Genomic DNA, 21,321 nt, shown 5'->3' on the forward strand with positions numbered 1-21,321 from the left:
TAGATTTTAGGCAGGAGAATAGCCTGGTCCAATTTTATGTTTCAAAAACTGAGTTCATTCTTGTGGCACTGTGAAAGCTGCAATGAAGTCCGGGCAGTCACAAGGCTATGGCAGTGACCCAGATAAGAGCTAAGCAGAGCCTGAACTAAGGCAGTGTATATAGGGAGGAAGAAATGTTTCCATGGTGGACTCGGTGACAGGTTATGCATGTGAGAGAAAGGCAAGGCACATGAACAAGAATTAAATGCTGCAAATATGCCTTCTCATTGTCTATTAGCTACCAAAGAAATTATAACTATGTAGCAGAATTACAAGGTTAACTATAATGGAATTTCACCTCTATTTCCTTACCTTGGCAGCAGAGTTTGATACTCCATGTGTAACATTTCTGATAAGGCCCCCAACATTTCCGTACTTTATCAGTCCAGTAACCCCTTCAGAAACATCATTCAAAAGCCCCATGGGATTGCCGAGAAAATCCACCGATCCCAGGATACGAGCTGCCTGGCTGAGTAGTTCCTGCCAAATGGAGTGGGGAGAAAAAAATCAAATCAGTACCAGTTTGTATTTGGAGATGTCAGTGTCTCAGGCAAAAATGTTTAGAATCTCTCTAGTCCTCCATTCCCATTACCAACAACAACTGCCTCTTAATCTTTATTAAATGCAAAATAATGTCCTGTCCTTCCATGGGCTCCACCTAGACTTCTCCTGATACACATATCCTAGAGATGGTTTTTAATACTCTTAGAAATACTCTTCAAAGCCAGTCAGAAGAATAAAAATAGCTATAAAACAGAAAGTTTCTTCCAAGTACTATGGTTTAAATATCCCTCCAAAATTCGTGTGTTAAAATTTGGTAAATCACTGTCTGTAACAAGATTAAGAGGATGAAATGTTAATCCGATTATGGTGCAGAAAGATGGGGCCTTGGAAAGTAATGTGGTACCAGGGCGTGGCCCCATGATTAAGTCCTGGTAGGTTTGTTTATACAGACAGGGAGGAAGACCAGAACAGAAAGACTGATGGATACAGTGCTGTTCTCTTACCTCCAGTATGTGATGCCTTGGGATTCTGCAAGACCCCCACTACATGTGGCCCCTGGACCTTGGACCTCTAAACCAGACTTATTTACCAAGCATTAGCCTGTAAGCTAAACAACACTCTATTTTTATAAATTACTCAGTCTTGGGGATTTTCTGTTATTAGTAAAAGAATGAACTAGAACAACTAGTATTTATTAATGTATTCATCATACTCTCCATCATTTCTACAAATGGAGGGTTAATCAGCATCAGGGAGAATTTTACAAGGTAAGTGAGGGAGGCAGGAATATTTGTAGTTCCCTTCATAAGCTGTGGAGGAGGGTAGAAGGCATGGAGAGGGCAGGAGCACACTAATAAAGCGACTTTCCACTTTTTCTCTGACTCCAAATGCTCGATCCCTTGTTCCCATGCGATCTGCTCTAACACTCTACTCCAGTTAGGTAGAAATAGCACTAATTAGGAAAGGCAAGGAAGGAAGCCAGAAAAGAAAAGGAGGGAGAAAAGGAAGCAAAAAGAGGATATATTTTAACTCTAAAAGCTAATAAATTTGGTATGATTTTGACCCATTGATTCATTGATAAATATGCCTTGGCTTTCCATTTTGGTCTTGGCAGTCTGGGTAATAAATGCAAAATGAAAAATGAACAACTTGATGAAAAAGAATTTCAAGTTCAACTCAAGGACATGATCTCATAGGCTCTGAGAGCACTGATGTGGTTGTTAAAGTAGGCTCATGCGTGGTAAATAAAGAGTTCACAGCATTTTGCGTTGTTATTATAGCATCAATTAAACTATTAAAAGTTATGACTAACTTAGAAGCCTCTAAGACTAGCCCTGATGGACAAGACTCACAGCTCATAAGCCAAATGTACTATCTCAGAATTTTCATGATGTACATGGGCTCCGTAGGATATGACCTGACACACACAACACAACAGAGCTGAAATGTTTAACTGGGTGCTCGACCATAATGTCTTAGTAACCAAAATTTTCAAACAACTAAAACAAACATTCTTTTTACACTCTAGCCACTAACTACGCCTCCAATGCTTACCTCCTGGAAATGTTTGAGGATATCGTTGATAATAAACTCTTTGGTCTCATAAGGATGCACTCGAGTGAATGGATCCAGATTAATCACAGCATCTTCAAACCGAATCAATGGAAATCCCAATGTGCTTTTTAGGGCCTAGTTAAGGAAGAGAGGACATGGCATAGTTTAGCCATATGATGGCCTTCAAAGGTACTATAATTCTGGATTCCACAAAAGCTCCAAATCATGTCAACTTTCCAATGAGAGTTAAAGTCTTACCAGATTTTCACTATAATTGTAAAATTTAGAGTAAACAAATACATACATATATCATCCAAAGTCACATAACATCACACAGAAATATAATATACTGTTAGCTTCATGGTATAATGCCTTCTGGCTTGTTTTGTAACGGTGTCTTTGTCATGGTTTATCCTTTTGCAACAAAAAATTTTGCCAGAGCGTAAACACGTGAGACATAGAGAAAGCACGCACGATGGTTATGCAGTAATCCCTACTCCTTCATTTCTCCTCCCTGTCAGGATTTGGGCATGCCCAGGGTTCAAACTGGACAGTCAGTCACGGGGGATCCAGAACCCTTAATGACTAGGCCACAGGGACAATTTAGTCAAGGTTTACGTTTTGACTGATGTATACCACACATACAGAAAAGTCTAGTAATCAAATGTACAATTAAATGATTTTTCCCAAAGTGAACACAACCATTAACTATCACTGAGATCAAAAAGTAGACTTTTATCCCTGTCTTAGATGCAGACTCTTGCCGATTTGCAAACTCCCAGTCATTTCTTACATTCTCTCCTTCAAAGATAACTACTATCATGCCTTCTATCACCATAGATTAGTTTTGACCGCATTGAATTTTATATAAAAGAAATCATTGATATATACTTTGCTATATGTGACTTTTTAACAGACAACATTAAGTATAGGAGATACCTTAGGTTATTTGATATAAATAAAGTTCATTAGTTTCCATTATTATATAACATTACATACAAAGAATAAAACAATTTATTTAATACCATTGATGAAAAGTTAGGTTGTTTCCTTTTTTTGCTATTACAAATATGTTACTATGAACACTGGAGAGCATATCTTTTGGGGTACACTTGCATGCATTTTTCTTGTGCATTTGGGAGTAGACAAGCTGGGTCATAAAGCATGTACATATTCAACCTTAGTATATATAGCCAAATGGTTTTCCAAAGTGATTATGCTCCCTTAGCAATCTACAAAGTTTCCTGCTATTCTGTATCCTCAACAACATTTGGGATAGAGAGCTTTTCAACAAAAAGATACTCAGTTTTGTGTGTGTAATGGCAACTCAGTGTGGTTTTAATGTCCATTTTCCTGTTGACAAATGAGATTAAGCACCTTTTACTATTCATATTGGCCACTAGAATATCTTTTTTGGTGACAGGTCTATTCAGGGTCTTTAGTTTATTTTTAATAGCAAGTTGTCTATTTCTTATTGCTTTGTAGAAACTTTTCTTACACAATCTATATACAAATTCTATGTTGAATAGTTGTATTACAAATATCTTCTCACATTCTATAACTTGTTTTATTAATCTTTAAGTGGTGTCTTTTAATAATCAGATGTTCTTCATTTTAAAGAAATTAACTTTATCAATCTTTCTATCACGGTAAGAACTTTTTGTGTCCTCATCAACTACTCTTTTCAAAAGTCTCTCTTTTAGAACCAGCAGTTAGTGTAATGGCTATGTCACTGAACTCCCATGTGGTCAACCGCAGTTCAAGTCCCGGACCCGGTGGCTTAAAAACTCATGCTGGGCGCGTGTGCGTGCGTGCCCAAGGTCCCAAGAGGAGAATGGAGGAGAAGGGATTGCTGCATGTCCATCCTCCCCTGGGAGGTGATTTCTTGCTTTCTGTCTCTCTGTCTTTCTGGTGAGCGCATGTGCCCTATAGCAAAAACCTCTTCCAAAATAAATAAATAAATAAATAAATAAATAAATAAATAAATAAATAAATAAATAAATAAATAAATAAATAAATAAATATCTCTCTGATTTATAAACTGACATAACTTCTTGTTTTGAATGCATGTTCCTCTACTTTCACAATAAGCCTTATCATGTGTTTTCACTATGTCATCTACGGGCACTTTTTCTGCATTAACAATGTCATCTTCATCACTATAACTACAATCACCCTGATTCAGAACCATTTCGGTTATTTCACCATTGGTTAATGAACGAATTAGAACCTCGTTATCTATTTTCTGTTTGCGGTATTATGTTGGTGTTCACAAAGTTTCGGGTTTTGGAGCATTTCAGGTTTTGAATTTTTCGATTAGTGATGTTCAACCATACTGTTCGTCTTATATACTTCTGCATTTGATTTGCCAATGTTTATGTTGAAATTCCTTTCTTCTATGTTTGTGAGAAAGTGCTGGTCTATAATTTTCCTTTATTGTTTATAATTTTAAAATAAATTATATTTTTCTGATAAACTTGTTGAACACATTTAGTTATTTTAAATTCTGTGTCTAAAAATCCCTACACCTGGTTTACTTGTGATCTGTTTCTATTGTCTTATCTCTCAGTCCTAGCTCTGTGAGCCTGGTAGTTTGTAATTGAATGTAACATTTTATATGGAAACTTAAGGTCTTCAGCTTTTTGCAGGCATTTAGAATAAGAGGCAGAGGCCCTGATCTAAGCAGGATTTGTTTTTTCTAAGACTGAGTTTCATTCTTCGTAAGTTCCAGTCAATTTCAGTCTCCATAAGGCCAAGAATGGTCCTTTCGCAGTCCAACTGAAGATCAATGTCATTTTTCCACTTTTAATCTCCCTACTGTCCTAAATGCTGAAAGGTTTATTTAGTTCTTCAGTCTCTTAGCTGCCACTTATTGCTTGGCTTCTTTCAGACTAGGTCACTAAGAAACTGGCAATTGCCTCAAAAATAAAGTAGCTCGAACTACTGGGGTCTGTTTTCTGCCTGTCCCTTTTCTATAAGATGTTCGCCTTTCAATGACCAGCTCTCTTACTAGCAATGAAGTCCAACATTGGCTTTGCCAACCCCGTGAGCTTGCCAAAGGCTTTACTTGCAGAGTCTCTGCCGTTTGGCAGTGGCTTTCTTCCCCTACCACTTACAAATCAGAAAAGTTTCAAGAATAAAAGCAAAATAACTATTAGGCACACCTTATTGTACTTTCTCATAAATCTTAGACTTTCAGGTTCTGGCTGTTTTAGTAGCTTTGCAATGGCTTCAAATAGACTCACACCTTTCCCCCTCCTTCATTCCTCCACTAACTAGCTTTCCTTGAAGTTCTCAGCTGGTTTAGGAAAGCTATAAGCAAGTTAACAATTTCTGGATATAGGTCTGTTTTCTAATTGTATTTTTTATTGAACATGATTGATATCTCAAGGTGTTAGAAGACACGCCAAATATTCTTCTTTGTAAAATGTGAAAATATTTTTTCATGCTAGTATCAGTAAAACTCTGATCTACTTGGAATTTATCCTTATAGAATGTCAATAATAAATCTAATTTTATATTCTTCTATATTGCTACTTGGTTAATCTATTGGGTCATTGGAAAAGTCATGATGCATTATTGCATAGAAAAATATGACCTAATAATAGCATTATCCAACAATCTAGGATCACCCTGTGGCATGGTGGTTAAGGTGGCTAGATCCCACATGGTCAACTGCACAGTCTAAGTTTCAGACCCAGTGACTTGAAAAATATGTAGGGCATGCCCAAAATTCAGAAAGGAAGAAGTGGGAGAGAATGGATTCCTGCATGACCATTCCCCAAGGGGAGTGTTTTCTCACTCTTCTCCTTCCAGCCCGTGCACACGCCCTCTGACAAATTATTTTTAAGTCTATAAATTCTCTACTGATTTAAAATGTCTTTATTATATACTTAAATTTCATGTATAATTTAATGGAATTTCTATTTTGTCTTCTCACTTTTTAAAAATTCTTTTGCATGTATTTTCAGAGGCTGCTTAAAATTCTTTTGGAACAAGAATATGATTAATAGAAATTTAATTACATAATGGAAGAAAACATGGATAAAATTTTCAATACCATGGGGGGGGCATACTTTTTTAAAGTTCATTTAGGGTTGGGACTGCAGCCTAGTAGTTAAGGGAGCTGGATTCCACAGGGCCACCTATGGTTCTAATCTCAGCTCCAGCTGCTTGAAAAACACATCAGATACATGTTTCATTTGCCCAAAATTTCAACAGAATGAAGAAAATGGAGGAGAAGAGATTGCAGTGTGACCATGCTCCATTAAAAAGTGTTTTCTCCCCTCTTCCCATGTCTCTTTAAAATAAAATTTAAAAAACTTTATTTCTTCTACTCAAGAGAGAGATGAAGAGCCAGAGAGCAAACAAGCAGAGGGATAGGCACTCCAATAGACTTTTCATGCTGCAATCCATTCCTGGTCTCAGCTGGTCCAGATCACAAGCGCAGTGCACATGGCATGCTCAGGGAAGCCCAAGGATGCAAACTCAGGACTTTCCTGGGTTTACTCCAGTTGCATTTCCATTGCACTACTGCCTAGCCTCAGGGAAAAACGTTTTTGAGATTCAAAATTCAGAATTAAAAGGCAAAAGATCTATAAATTTGACAACATAAAAATTTAAAAATCTTGTATAATTAAACAAACACACACGTATGCCCCAAAAGCAAAGAAAGAAGATAAAAAAATTGAAGAAAAAAATACTTGTTAACTTTCATCAAAGACAATACTTTCATAAAGAACTTCTAAAATTACAGGAGTTAAAAAACTAGTAACCTTAAAGAAAAATGGACAAGTGACATGACCAGACAATTTACAGAAAACAAAAAATAAAACTGGATGTGAAAAGAAGCAAAATTAAAGACAACAGTAAAAATACAAACAAACAAACAAAAAACAGTGTGAGAGGAAAAACAGATGTCAAGAGCACAGAGTTCAACAATATCAAAAGTAAAAGAGGACTCTACAAAGAAGAGGACAGGAAAAGGTCTACTGGATTTGATGCCTTGGGAAGTCACTGAAAACCTCTTGCAACTCCTGAACAAAACATTTAAGAGTTTACAAGCATCCTCATTAATTCAGCCTAACACTCTAATTTTTAAAAATTTTTATATAGGGACCAGTGGATGAAGCAATGATTACGTCGCTGGACTCCTATGTAGTCGACTACTGTTCGAATCCTGGACCCTACAGCTTAAAACTCATGCCAGGTGCGTGTGAATGCATGCCTAAGATCCTGAGTGAAGAATGAAGTGTGGTCATCCTCCTGGAGGTGTGGGGGGTGATTTCTCACTTTCTGTCTCTCTGTCTCACTGGCGAGCACAAGTGACCTATTTCAAAAATCTCTCAAAAAAAAAAAAAAAAGAGTAAGAAAACAAAAACATTTATACAAATAAAACTGGAGAAACATTAAGTGAATGGCATAAACTGAAGAGGCTAGGTGTTAGTAGATCTTAGACTTGAACATGTTCATTTTCATAATGGGAACTACCTAGGAAGTAAAAAGAATGATGTAAGCCAAGATGGAGGATTATATAATCTCTCCTAGAAAGCTTGTTGTTATTCATGCACCAGTGACTTTCCAACCCCCACGAGTGACGATGAACTAAGTGAGCATGCCTTCTTTTCCTTATTTCACTGACAGAGAAACTGAGGCTTAGAGCTATACAATAAGCACACAGGAAGCCAGGTAGGCTGATCAGGTTAGCACTTTGTTTTGCCAGTATCTCAGCACTTGCTTCTTCTCAGAGAACAGGAAATGAGATCAAAACAAAGGCTTACAGTGAAAAGCTTTTTAACCCCAACTTCCTTATTGTACCCAAACACTGAAGAAGAGCCACCCGTAGTAGGAAAGACCGAAATTTTTACCAAGTTGTCAAAATCCTCAAGATACATACTATTCCTTTTCTGGATGACTAAAGTGCTTTGTCTGAACCAAGGAAACACTCTGGCCCTTAAAAGAGAAAAATCTTTACCTAGTCATTTACAGCTTTGCAGACTCCCACGCTCGAAAAAGCTGACATTCAGCCTATTGGTATGAATTATTCTGCCACCTTCAGGCTGAACTTGTTAAAGTAGGAGAGAGAAAAAAACTAAAGAGAACTTTTTCTTGTACTAACTAAATGACAAATCAAATACAGTAGTATACACGTTGATGCTTATTTACTCAAGTAGTAGACAATTTCCTGTTATAAAATGGATTCTGGAGAAAGCAATCTAGTGCTCAGAAGTTCCTAATAGAAACTGTCTATTCCTACCTCCCCATGAAAAACTGCTGAAGTCTTCCAGAAACTTTATATTTGAAAGAAGAAATACCTGTCTATATGCCATAAGGTCTCAGATCACAGGCTATTCCCTGGGCCATGTCCTTTCCTTTCTTAGTTTATCCTGCACTAAACAAAACTGTCTGGAATTCATTCTTTAAAAGTTTATTTATGGTACATAGAGACTGTTTATGTGAAGCAGGGTATTCGCCTATTTCCCTCTTGGGACAGCGTTTAAAACTACAGGGATATTTCCCTCTCTGGCACTTTCTGAAATACAATTAACAATACTGGATCTTTTTTCCTTTTAACAAATCTGGTTTTTATTTAGGGAGGGGAGGAAAAAAGTAAAGGGTCTGAAGTTTCCCAACAAATTATTTCAAGCCTTTGAGAAGACAGTTTTAGGCTTTTTAAATAGTGTCTTTGTTTGAAATCCCCCCTCACCCCCACCCTCTCGCTCTCCGACCATTAAAATGTGGATTTTCTTCCAACCTAGATTGCTCAATTAAAGCCCTTCTTTTGTAATACCCCAATGCTCTAAATAGGAAAAGGACTGCTGTAGGCCACCTTGTGAAACCTTTTAAGGGCTCCTGGCCTCTTTTGATCTCAAAAAAAAAAAAAAAAAAAAAAAAAAAAACATACATAAACTACCTGGCATTTTCAATATTACTATGCCACTCTCTCACATGCAAACTTGGGAGAATAATGAAAAAGAGGGGGCTGGGGGAGGGAGGAATGCTGTGCTTTCCTCTCTGTATTTGTGAAAGAGTGAAATGGAACTATTATCTCTCCCTTCTTCCAGCACAGAGTAAAGAATCCAATTGAGATAGCAGATGTGAAACTGCTTTGAGTCCTTCTGAACAGACACAATGTCTGGCAACAATGTACCCTCAGTATAAACCTGAAGAGACTTCCCTCAGATTTCTGACAGCCTCAATTCTGGCCTGGAGTCAGGAGAATTAAGACCATTACTCCTTCAACATTAAAGACATAGTCACTTTTTTTTTTTTTTTTTTTTTAAGTTTGTTATAGGGTGTGTGTGTTTGCTGGAGAGAGAGACAGAGAAAGTGAGAAGTCAATCCCCGGGGGATCACCACACCTCAGTCCCTTCTTTTTCATTCTCCTCTTGGGACTTTGGGTATATATGTACAAGTGCCTGGTGTGTTTTTCAAGCCACTGGGCCAGGAACTCAAAGGACATAGTTAGCCATGTGGGATCCAGCGCCTTGACCTCCATGCCGCTGGCTCCCATGGTTACCTTTTAGTAAGACTCCTGGGATTCTTATTCCCAGACAGGACTGCTTCCTACTGATGTCTTTTCAGGCATTACATCCATCCAAAAGAGCATATCGTCCTTTCTAAGAGCTACTAATAAGGGGATAATACTCTGTTAGGAAACTCTGCATAAATGACATTATTTTATGAGTCCCAGACTCCAGTAGGAGAACTCAAGACAGAAAATGGTGGCTTTGACAAGCTGCGAACTTAACTCTGACGTCCCAATTCCCAGCACCCTGTTTGAGACATTAACTTTCTACACTTTGTATGCTGCCCCCCCCACACACACACAATGGGCTGCTCCATTTAATTTGTTTAACAATAATTTGGAAAATGCCTTGAAAATGTTCCTTCAAGAGCATGCCAGATGCAACACTCAACTTAAATGATTTCCAGTTTATCATATGCAGAGTGCACATATTAGCAGCAACACCACGTAACTGGGGTCAGAGCTATATCAGCTGTCAAAAGTCATACTGCTTTTGTCAGTCTGGGCAAGTTTTCTGCTGGGAGCAATTTGAAAGGAATAGTTAGGTGTCTGTGTTTCTCGGTAAGAAGATTTTTTAAAAACGAGAAGTCCTCAGCTCTCAGGAAATGCTTCACATTGGTTTGCTGGGTGAGGGCCAAGTGTTCTGGGGGAATATATACTTTATCAAACAGATCCATTCCAAAGGGTCACATAAGTCAAGTGGACACTTGTGGATATTAGCAAGACCGTGGTTTTCCCATGGTTTTCCCCTCACTCCCATGCTAATTATAAGTATCTCTAGGGAAACATGAAATTAAGGCAAATTAAGCAGGCAGGGCAATGAGGGGAGGGAGGGGCACAGTGCACTGTTTCTAGGATGGCAGCAGGGCACTGGCCCCGGTCCTGACCAGCACTCTCAGCAGCTCTTCCCCAGTCTGCCACCTCCGTGAAGCAGCTACCCTTGCCCTAGCTTTATCCAATGCAATCTGATGCTGACCAGACTACCATCTCATTACCTATACGACTATTTTAGAAATTGGGAGTTGGCAGGCCATGGGCCGCATGAGGCCCACACATGTGTTTCGTTAGGCCCACAAGGTTTTAAAAAAATAAGAAGCTTGAATTGGTTGCCAATGTTTAAAAACCAGGAGATTCCACATAAAAATCCAGATTTCCGGCTTCTCTTTTAAAATCTGAAGATCTGGCAACACTGGGTTCATAGTCCTCCATGACAACAACCGGCTGGAGTTGAACTGTGGCTGCCCTCCAGAAGAAGTAACCGCTCTCAGTATGCCATGGTCCCCGCTGCACTGTCACTCACTCATTGCTAGCATGGCCCCTGAGGGAATTTGAATGTATGATTCTAGACCTATTACTTATCTGTTAATTTCTCTAGATCATCCTGTTCAGAAAGAGAAACCTTCTTGTAACATCTTAGGGCAGACAGCATGAGGCAAGAGGAAAGGGATCTTATTCTGGTGGAGATCTTTTTTCTTAAAGAATTATTTATTTAATTTTATTTATTTAATATTATTATTATTATTATTATTTAATTTGCTAAAGGGTATATGCACTCACCAGAGAAAAAGAGAGAGAGTGAGAGGGAGGGAAAGTGAGAAAGCAAGTCGCCAGGTCCGGGACTTGAACTGTGGCTGGCCATGTGGGAGTCCGGCACCTTAACTACCATGCCACCCACTGACCCAAGATGGAGATCCTGATAACCACCTTCAAGAACAACAGAGGAAAGAACTTGACCTGACAGCTGCAGACTGCATTGAGGCAGATTCAGATTCAAACTAAGAAGAGATGTTCTAACAACCACCTGGCTGCGCTTCCCCTCTTATCACTTCCTAACAACGCAGGCTTCAGTAACAAAACACTGAACTTCAATTTCCTGTCTACCAAGCAGAACATCATTGAGGACTCACAGGTATTCTCTGATTCCTCATGTTTTAGCACAGTATAGTAAGAAAAAGATACAGACTTTAGAGTCATGCTTGGACTTAAATCTCGGCCTTCTCCTTTACTTAAAATACATTTTATTGCAGAAAGTGAAGATGGTGCTTGGGCTGTATCTACAGAGTAGGTATCAAGATGGTCTGCAGGAGTGTTACGTCCTGATGCAATGGGTATGTGGCTAAGTCCTCCTTGAAGTGATAGACATTCCTGGTGGTAATCATTTAAAAAAGGGTAGGAAGAGAGACAGACAGAACTAAAAGAGTCAACAGGTCATGGACACAAAAGGAAGACGCCATCTTGGTTTTGTTTTTTCTTTTGAGTCTGAGAATACCCTTAAGAAAGAGGCTTTTGGAACCAGCAGATGGCGTAATGGTTACATTGCTGGTCTTCCACCCATGTAGTCAACCACAGTTTGAGTCCCGACCTGGTGGCTTAAAACTGACTCGAAGCATGTTCATGAGTGCCCAAAATTCTGAGAGGAGAATGGAGGAGAAGGGATTGTGGCATGGCCATCGCCCCCTGGGGGGGTGATTTTTTGCCTTCTGTCTCTCTGTCTCTCCAGCAAGCACATGCGCCCCATAGCAAAAATCTCTCTTAAAAAAAAATGGGGGCATTTACCTTACTAAGGAAATCCAAAGAACTAGACAGAGAGCAAGTGTGTTTTACACAATTCTCTGCATTTACTCTCTTTGGTTAGTTACTCCTCTATCATTAGAAAGATCATATTTAAATACCAGATGTGTGTATGTGTGTGTATATAAATTAATATATATACAATATTTCAGATAACCTGAATATATATTATATATTTTATTATATATACACATATATTATTAGGTCATTTTTGCACAGAAAAATACTTCATGACTTTCCTGATGACCCAATATTGTGTGTGTGTGTGTGTGTGTGTGTGTGTGTGTGTGTATCAATATATCTTTTAAAAATGGAAACCTGTAACAGTATCTATGAATGATGATGCTGGAAGGAAGAAGAAAATAGTCAATATGCTCATTCTTTTCTAAGGAAAAGTCATTTTGAATGATTTATCCAGGCTTAAGCTCACCTTAAGATCCAGGGGCAGCTTGTTGGAGGTGAACACACTAAGCTTGATCTGGGGAATGCTGATTTTGAGATTTTCAAAGTAGTATCGAATTGGTGTTCCGCCTTGCTCAGCTGTCTTCTCATGCAGGTTCTCATCATATTTTTCCACCTCTGGCACAAAGGCAGAAAAGAAGAAGAATCTCCTTAGTCTCGTGATTCAAATACTTGCATTTACTTTAAAAAACTGATTAAGAAAAAAACACACATACACACATCTTTCTAATTTAGTTTTTGAAGGTTCAGTAACTTGTATAGTATATTAATTCCATTTTTTTTTTGTAGAAGCAAATATGTTGTGTGTTGTTTATCAAAAAGTAGACAAGCTAACTTTTTTTTTTTTAAAGAGAGATTTTGTAATAGGGTGCATATGTTTGCCAGAGACAGAAAGCAAGAAACCACCCCCCAGGGGGGATGGTCACATGGCAATCCCTTCTCCTCCAAGGATCTCGGGCATGCACACACACACACACATGCCTGGCATGAGTTTTAAGCCACAGGGTCCAGGACTCAAACCAGGGTGACTATGTGGGAGTCTAGTGATATAACCATTAAGCTATCTATTGGTCCCAGTAAGTTAATTTACCTTGCTAGTCTATAACATCTGGCAGATATGATCTTTGAAAAAATAACTCAGGTGGAAAGGCCAAGAGTGCAGGTGTGTTTGCTGGCAATAGGCTTTCTAGAAACTGCAATTGTTATTGTTCTTGCCATTATCACACAACCCAGATAATCTGAATTTATTTCACAACACGGTACCTAAATAAGGATTTGAAATGTATGGTACTGTGGTTGGCAGGGCACCATTTTGTGATGCTGGTGCCACATGGGAAGGCTTGCAGTTCAGATCTGGGGTCGACCTTAACATGCTAGGCATGTAAAAGCCTATGACCCTGGCTGACTAGAGGGAAGTTCCTGGGTGTGGTGGAGCCCTGTCAAGGGTACCGTGTGTGTGGAGGGGGTGTGAGGGTGGGGAGGGGGTGAAAGAAACAAACTTTTTTTAAAAATAAAAAGAAGAATTTGTAGCAAAGTGTATTTGAATTCATAATGAATAATATGACCAATTAAAGAATGAATCTGAATGAACCATATTCCTGAAAAAGCATCAGGCTCAGGCCTGACATCCCTACAAGTAGCACCCTCTTCCCCAAATGGCAGATAATTAAACAGGACAACAGCAGATTATCCACTTGCTCTTCCATGAAGTGCAACAGATCAGCCTGGGCTAGGAACACACAGCATTGTGCTCCTTCCCCTTGATGCTGTCTGCCTGCCCATCCGAGTAGCATTTTCTCCCTTGGTTTCATAAGCCTTAGAGATAAAACCAGACAGCTTATATTCATCTAATTGTGAAACAAATTCTTGGTATAAATTATTATCAGTTCTACTTATGGAAAAACAATATTGTAACACAGACTGCCTAACTGTGCTTAGGAAACATAAATACTTTAAAAAGGAGAGGAGATGCTCCAATGAAAGGCAGACAAGGGTTTTACAAAAGTTTAAATCCATTATATAATGCATGGGGAGAAATTTACTAGAGCACCTTACACGAAGAGCATGTCCAATCAAAGTTAAACTTCGCAGGAAGGGACCAAAACAGAATGGATACCTGGCAGGCAGGCTCTCAAGTGGCTGTCTGAATACAAATAAACACTGACGTTCCAACCCAAAGTGGAAAACACAGCATTAAACAGACAGTGTCTTGCTCTTGATCCCAAATACTCTTAAAGTTTAAATTCTAAATCTGGGACAAAAAGAAAAAAACATATTTTTTCTCGCATTGTGTGTGTGTACATATGTACACACATTTCCCAGTGACTCTTTTTTCCTGTCTAGCCAATCTGAGCAGATAAACATAAAAGTCTTTTATCATTCCTTCAGATTCAATATTTAGTTTAGGCTTCAAAAGACTGAGCATTATAGACTTTCTAAGCAGAACAGTCCTTCTAAAAGCAAGAAAAAGGCCATGATGAAGAATTAAAAATAGACAACAGCTACATTATTTCTATAGTACTGTTAAAAATTTATGTTTTTGAGTAGGTTATCTTACTCCCCTCTCTGAAGAAGAGCATTAAGGTAAATAGAAACCTTTGTAATTACATGAATGTATAAAGATATGGATATCAAAAGTTAACAAATTGAGGCCAATTTTTCCCCCTCAACTAAACCAAATGAACTGCCAAAGGGATTTCTGATTCTTGGCTCTGAGTATGTCTGTTACATGACTTCCATAATTTCCACTATCCTAGAACAGATGAATCAGGAAATGCAAAGCAAGGAGAAATAGTACACTACTTCTCAACAGCTTGCCACTGGGTATTTCAGAATACCAGAAGACCCTCTGAGCAGCTGCCTTAGATGACGGATATAACTCCGTCAGTCAGTAATATTTTAAAAGAGAATGGCTGAAACACAAATTTTCACTTCCTGGCTCAGGCTAAGAAGTAGAAAGGGAACTTGTCAGGTATTCTGGGGGTTACTTATTTTTATAAACAAACTAGAAAATGTAATTCATGGGCCAATTCCAGACAGAAAAGTAAAACACTCAAGATCACCTGATTCTGCTTGATCGTAGCCGAAGAAACTTAGCAGCTTGAGGAGCAGCCTCTCCTCGATCTGCACTGTGAATCTCTGTGCTGTGACCATCAGATGCTAGAGACAAAGAAATCCTGATTACAGTGTGGATGGAAGGAACCTTCATCTGAGACATTAAGAAGGCCCCAATGACATGACATGGTTTTTTATTCACGTAATTTTGTAATCATATTGCTAAATAATTTTGGCTTATTTTTCTGTGCATTATTACAAATAACCCAAAACTCCAAAAGGTGATTAGCAGATGATTCACCATCCTTTTGTTTAGTTCCCAGGGTATCTGGGTCTCCTAGCTGGAAATGCAGTTCCAGGTGCACTGTAGTGGGTAAACTTTATGGCACTGTGCTTAGATAGTGCAACCTAGTGTGAAATGCAGCATGAATAGGCTTGAGAAACTGAGAGCTACATGGAGGCTTGGTCCCATCAGCACTGGTGACAAGGACCAGAAATGTGAGAAGCAACTTTTTAGCAGGCTCTTGCTTCTCCAGAGTTTGCTGCTATAATAGCTACCCTATACACAGAGGTTTCTCCAAGAAAGAGCTCATCACTTTTGAACTACCTGCTTTAAATAAAAATGTGGGTAGTTTACACAGCAGGATGTCTGTCCCAGGCAGACCCCTCACAGACCTGTTTCAATATCTCTGGTTTATTCTATTTTTAGTAACAAATCTGGATCATGCCTGGTTCACACCAATCTAGAAGATGTTATGCTTTCGTACAGAAACTTTGCTCTTATGAATACAGACTCTGGCCCCTATGGATTCAAAACTATAAAACTTTGATCTGTAAGTTCACTAGAATCACAACTATAAATATACATTGGGTTGTCAGAAAAATCATGACTTTTTTTGTTTTTCTATATAAAAATACATCATGATTTTTCCAACAACCTAATAAAAATGCCAACAAAAGTTCCTATAAATTCCCTTAATCTACTAAATTGCATGTGGCTTAATTCTATAGAATGATTTCCAATACACCCTGCACTGTTGCTCTGAGACCTGGCTGTGAGAGAAAAATCAACCTCTGGCCTAGCACTGACCCCCCACCAGCCTCTCCCACCAGCCCACCTTGTAGATGTTGGTCAGTGCGCTCTTACTGGGAAACTTCACTGCATTGACTTGCACGGCAGGGCCAGTCTCGATGACCTCATTCTCATTGCTCAGGGGGGTCACATAGAGCATGAAAGGCTGAGTGGTGCCAATGAGCTGATTGTCCACCTAGGGCATGAAAAACAGAAAAACAAAAACAAAGTTGCTGGGTTTTCATGTCTACTTTTGAGGGGTGTTTCATAATACGCAGGTTACTTAAAATGTATTTTGTCATTTTATTCTTTCTCAGTCATCAGAAAAATACATTCTCGATGAAGACCAGTAATAATAACAGTAGTATAGGTTGAATAGCTCTTATCTGAAATACTTGGGGCCAGAAGTGTTTCAGATTTGGGATTTTTTTTCACAGATTCTGTAATAGTGGCATATACACAATGAGGTAGCTTGGAGATTGGACCCAACTCTAAACACAAAATCCATCTATGTCTCCTATACATCTTATTCAAAAAGCCCAAAGATATTTTTATATAATATTTTTATGCTTCAGTGCATAACCCACCCTTCTGAGGGCATGCTTGCTTGGGGGAATCTGGGTATGTGTGGAAAAGATACAACACAGCTAAATGAGGCTGGAAGAATCTATCCTCCCTTAGGGTGACTGAATAGAACGGTGTGTTATGCATATGCGTTTTGACTATGACCTGTCACTTGAGGTCACATGTGGAATTTTCCACTCGTGGCATTGTCTTGATACTCAAAAAATTTCAGGCATTGGAGCATTTCAGAGACTGGATTTTTCAAATTACAGATTTAATTTCAACCTGTAGTAATAACAGCAGGAGCTATGTTTTATTAGGTGAGGACTTTGCTGAGAAAGTAGATTTTAAGTTCTCACCACACACAAAAATGAGAAGTATGTGAGGTAAGGCACATATTCATTCATTAATTAAATTTAGCCACTTGCAACATCCATGTGTTTTAAAACAATGTTGTACATGATAAATATAAACAATTTGTAGCTGTCAACTTAAAAAGGTAATTAATGGAAAATAATGTTTTAAATTTAAAAACACTAGGTGAGTACTTTATGGAAAGCAATAAGCTAGTCCCCTTCTATACATCAAGTAACATGACACCCATGAAGTCAGGGTCATGCGTGATACAAAGGATTTTGCTGCAGTCTTCACTCCGATCTCATGAGCACTGACCACATCTTACAGACAGAGGAGCTGAGGAGAGAGGCCCTAGCTTAAGAGTCAGTCACAGAACAAGAGTCCTGTCTGACCTGAAGGCCAGAGCTCTTAACCACAATATGTTACTCTATATCTCTCTCACTCCAAATTCCTTGAAGATAATTAGAATTATACAACTAGTAGCTCCAATGGCTACCAAGCTGGCACAGTTCCCTGTTCTGAAGTCAGCTCTCTTCATGGGAAATAAACGATGCAGTCTGGCACTGGGGATCACCCTATTTATGCACCCAGCCCTGATCAGCACCACAGCAGGGGACACTCCCTACACTCAGGGGCTGTGGGTGCCAGAGGCCCACTGCAGCAAATGGTCATCACTTTGGTTCACCCCAAAGGTCCGAAGGACAAAGAAAGAGATCATCTGTTGGGTAGCCCAAAGGGTAGGTACTTTCCACAAACCACCTAATATAAATAACCCTTACCACAAACCCAAAGGCTAGGTATCATTCCTCCCATTTTTCAAACAAGTAAAGAGAAGCTTAGAGAAGTTAAATTACTTGCCAGCATTCACATAGCTAGCAAGTATCAATAGAAGAGTGGGATTCAAATGCAGACATTTCAAGAGCACCAATCCTTTGACCATTCTACTCTCACGTGCATTTCCGCAGAGCCATCTTGCAAGATTAGTGCTGACTTTCCTTCCTTCTGTTGGTTCTCAAAGTTCAGGGAGAAGCATGAGGACTCAGCACCTTTTCCTACTTTTATTCTTGCCCCTCTACAATGTACTTTCTAAAAAGCAGCAAGAAATCTTTTAAAACATAAATCAAGCCATACCTCTCCTTCCTGTATACCCTTCAGTGGCTTCCCTTTCAGGATTAAAACACACTTCTCACCATGGCCTCTAAGACCTGAGGGTACAGAGAACACCAAATTTCCCAATTCCATCACAGACCACTCTCCTCTAGGTTCGCTGTCATCAACAGAGGAGCCTCCCTATCACTTCTTCCTCAGAGTCTGAATCATCGTCCAACAGTTTCCTTAGTGACCTTCTCTATTGATTTGCTCATTCTCTTCCTCAAAGTTTCAGCCTAGCTGTCACTCCCTCAGGCCCCAGGCCACTTTCTCTAAAGTAGCACTGTCCTTCTTTATTCCTGCATAGCCATGATCACAGGATGAAATTTATTAGCTTGCTTATGTATTGGCTGATTTCCTCTCTAGGCCGTTAGCTCAAGGAAAGCAGGGACCACATACTTTTGTCATAGATGTTATCTTTAGAGCCTCATACAGTGCCAATACGGTCTATGCTAATTCAGTAAAAGTTTATTGAATGAATGAATCATTGCCGATTTCCACCAAAACATGAAATGACAATAAAGATCTCAACTATTCTACCTTCTTTTGTATATCTTCTCCAAGCACATCTAATACTGAGAATTACTAATTCTAGTTTTATTCTCTAATTTTATTCACTTAGATTTGATGCTCTCTAAGGATAGAATCTGTATTTTTTATTTTTTAAAAACTCTTACAGCACTGTAACCATAGTAAAAATCAGCCTATTTTCTACAATTTGGAGAACATATCAAATCAAGAAGTATAATATAGAATACAATAAAAAAAAAACTTTGAAAATTAAAGTAAAACATTAAGTAAACTAATGAACAGCAAATGACTCCTCACATCATCTCTGTAAAGTCAAAAAAGTGGGACAAGGAAAAAAAGCTGTAAGATACAAATGTTTACCTGTCCTCAAGCAAATGGGATATGACTGGCCTGAATTCGTTGCTACTTGTAATATAATAATAATAATAAAAGAAAAAAATTCTTCTGAAAAGAGGTTTGCCATAGATAATCTGGATGGAGCTGCAGAGGGAACAGGAGCCCCCAGTCATGGGGCACACCATAGCCTCCAGTGGGCCAAAATGCAGGTTCTCCACTTAGGGAACAGAACTACAGACTTGGGGCTTCCCATCCTTCTTTTGGAAAAGTTTACTAGGAACCAGTTTCCTGGATGTATTTCAATTTCATTGACGGTTAGAAAGGAGAAAGGTTCAAATAGGAGGCTACAAAGAGAAACCAGAGTTGACAGCATGAGAACAGAACTAAGCCAACAATGATCAAAATCAGCTTTTCTAGAGCTCTGAAAAGTCAGCAAAGACTCGCAAGAATCTAAGGAGCATTGACTCAAGAAAACAAACTGAAACTCGGTGAGAACAGCGAGCTCTGTTGCATTCTAACCTGTCCTAGTCCCATTATCCCCTTGCCAGCTAGACAGTAACCTTCAAAACCAACAGTGGCAGTGAAAACACACCTGGCAGCCATCAGTGGAGTCAAAGCAAATCTGACCTCCCTCAAGGTATCATTTGCTGAGAAATGTCAGTATTTGGCTTATCTGGCACCTCTCTCATTCCTGGTATTGATAATTTGCATTTTCTCTTTTTTCTCCTGATCAGACGGGTTAGAGGCTTACTGAGCTTACTGATTATCTTAAAAAATGAAACAACTTTTGATTTCACTGATTTTCTCTATAGTAGTTCTCATTTTAAAAAATCACTTCTGCTTATTTTTGTTTTGTTTTTCTTTAAGTTTCTTAAGATGATACCTGAGTTTTCACTGTTTTCAGACCTTTTTTAAAAAATGTTTTATTTTTACTTAAATTTATTTATTTACATTCATTCACTATATGTCATTACAGCAAACAAAATGAGATTTCCCATCCAGAATACACTGTATATTGGCTCAATCAAGCACATCAACATATGTGTTTATTGTCAACAGTTAATTTTCCATTTCTTGTTTCCTGTATATTTTGTCACTTTTGCCATCCTTGATTCCCTCTCTCTCACCCTCTGCCATGTCCCACCCTCCTCCTACACTGTTTCTGGTATCCATGGTTGCTTTCGATGCCTTTCCCCCCAATTTTAGTTATTCACTAATGAATTTAATTAATATAAATACTTCCAATAGCAAGCGCAGCTGATATATACATATCCATGAATACAAGTCTGACTTTGGGCATAAACCTCAGTGAGTAGAATGAACATACTATAAAGTAGTACCTAGCTGGGGCTATATAGCTTACTGCAATCATCAAATGTACATTTTTTTTTACTTTCAAGAAAAATAGTTTTTGTGTTTTTTCTGAAACTTTTTTCATTAATTAATTAATTTACATTATCCCCTAATCATCGTCACAGCATACAAAAAGTGGTCTTCCATCCAGAATATACTCCATAGTGGCTTAATCATGTATGTTATCATTAATAATTTTCCATTTATATATTTATTTATTTATTTATTTATATTTACCCCTATGTCTGGCCCTCTGCCCTTTCTCACTCTCTTTTCACACTATCTCTGGTGTCTACAGTTTCTTCCATTCCTTTCCCCTCACATTTTATTGATCACATAATTTCTTAAATAATCTAACTACTTTCAATAGCAAGTTCAGCTGGTAATTTCAAGAAAAGCAGTTTTGAATTGGTAAGGAAATTTGCTTAAAACTTAAAACCTGGAAACAGGTTAGTATTCTGTTCAAATAGTAGGTACATGAACCTATTGACAGCTCAAGACAGGACAAAAACTCTTAAAACTGGACAACAAAGCCTAGAAGAAAAGCAGCAATATTTTAGTCAAAAGTCACAGAATGCTATTTCACCAGTTTAGTCTCATACACTTTATCTTCTGTTGTGGTTTGATCTCCCCGATTGAATTCTAGGATATTCTCCACACTTGTCCCTACGATTAAGTTGGCCATTTTCTTAGTTTCTGAACTCTTATTTCTGTGTGACTACATTTAATTTTCCTGACATAGCACTCC

General features: G+C 38.5%; 1 protein-coding gene across 6 annotated transcripts in view; it reads right to left on the reverse strand.

The window, feature by feature from the left end:
* VPS13D (vacuolar protein sorting 13 homolog D) overlaps positions 1–21,321 on the reverse strand; it is a 323,690-nt gene that overhangs the window by 115,999 nt on the left and 186,370 nt on the right. For all 6 annotated transcript variants that reach the window (XM_006145295.3, XM_006145292.3, XM_027770624.1 and 3 more), the window contains 5 exons: positions 16,330–16,479; positions 15,220–15,316; positions 12,627–12,775; positions 2,098–2,232; positions 352–519 (listed from right to left, as the gene is read on the reverse strand). In XM_006145295.3, coding sequence (XP_006145357.1) covers positions 352–519; positions 2,098–2,232; positions 12,627–12,775; positions 15,220–15,316; positions 16,330–16,479 — 699 coding nt within the window. The remainder of the gene's footprint in view (positions 1–351; positions 520–2,097; positions 2,233–12,626; positions 12,776–15,219; positions 15,317–16,329; positions 16,480–21,321) is intronic.

The sequence above is a fragment of the Tupaia chinensis genome, unplaced genomic scaffold, assembly GCF_000334495.1.
Source record: "Tupaia chinensis unplaced genomic scaffold, TupChi_1.0 Scaffold000146_1, whole genome shotgun sequence".
Lineage (NCBI taxonomy): Eukaryota > Metazoa > Chordata > Mammalia > Scandentia > Tupaiidae > Tupaia > Tupaia belangeri.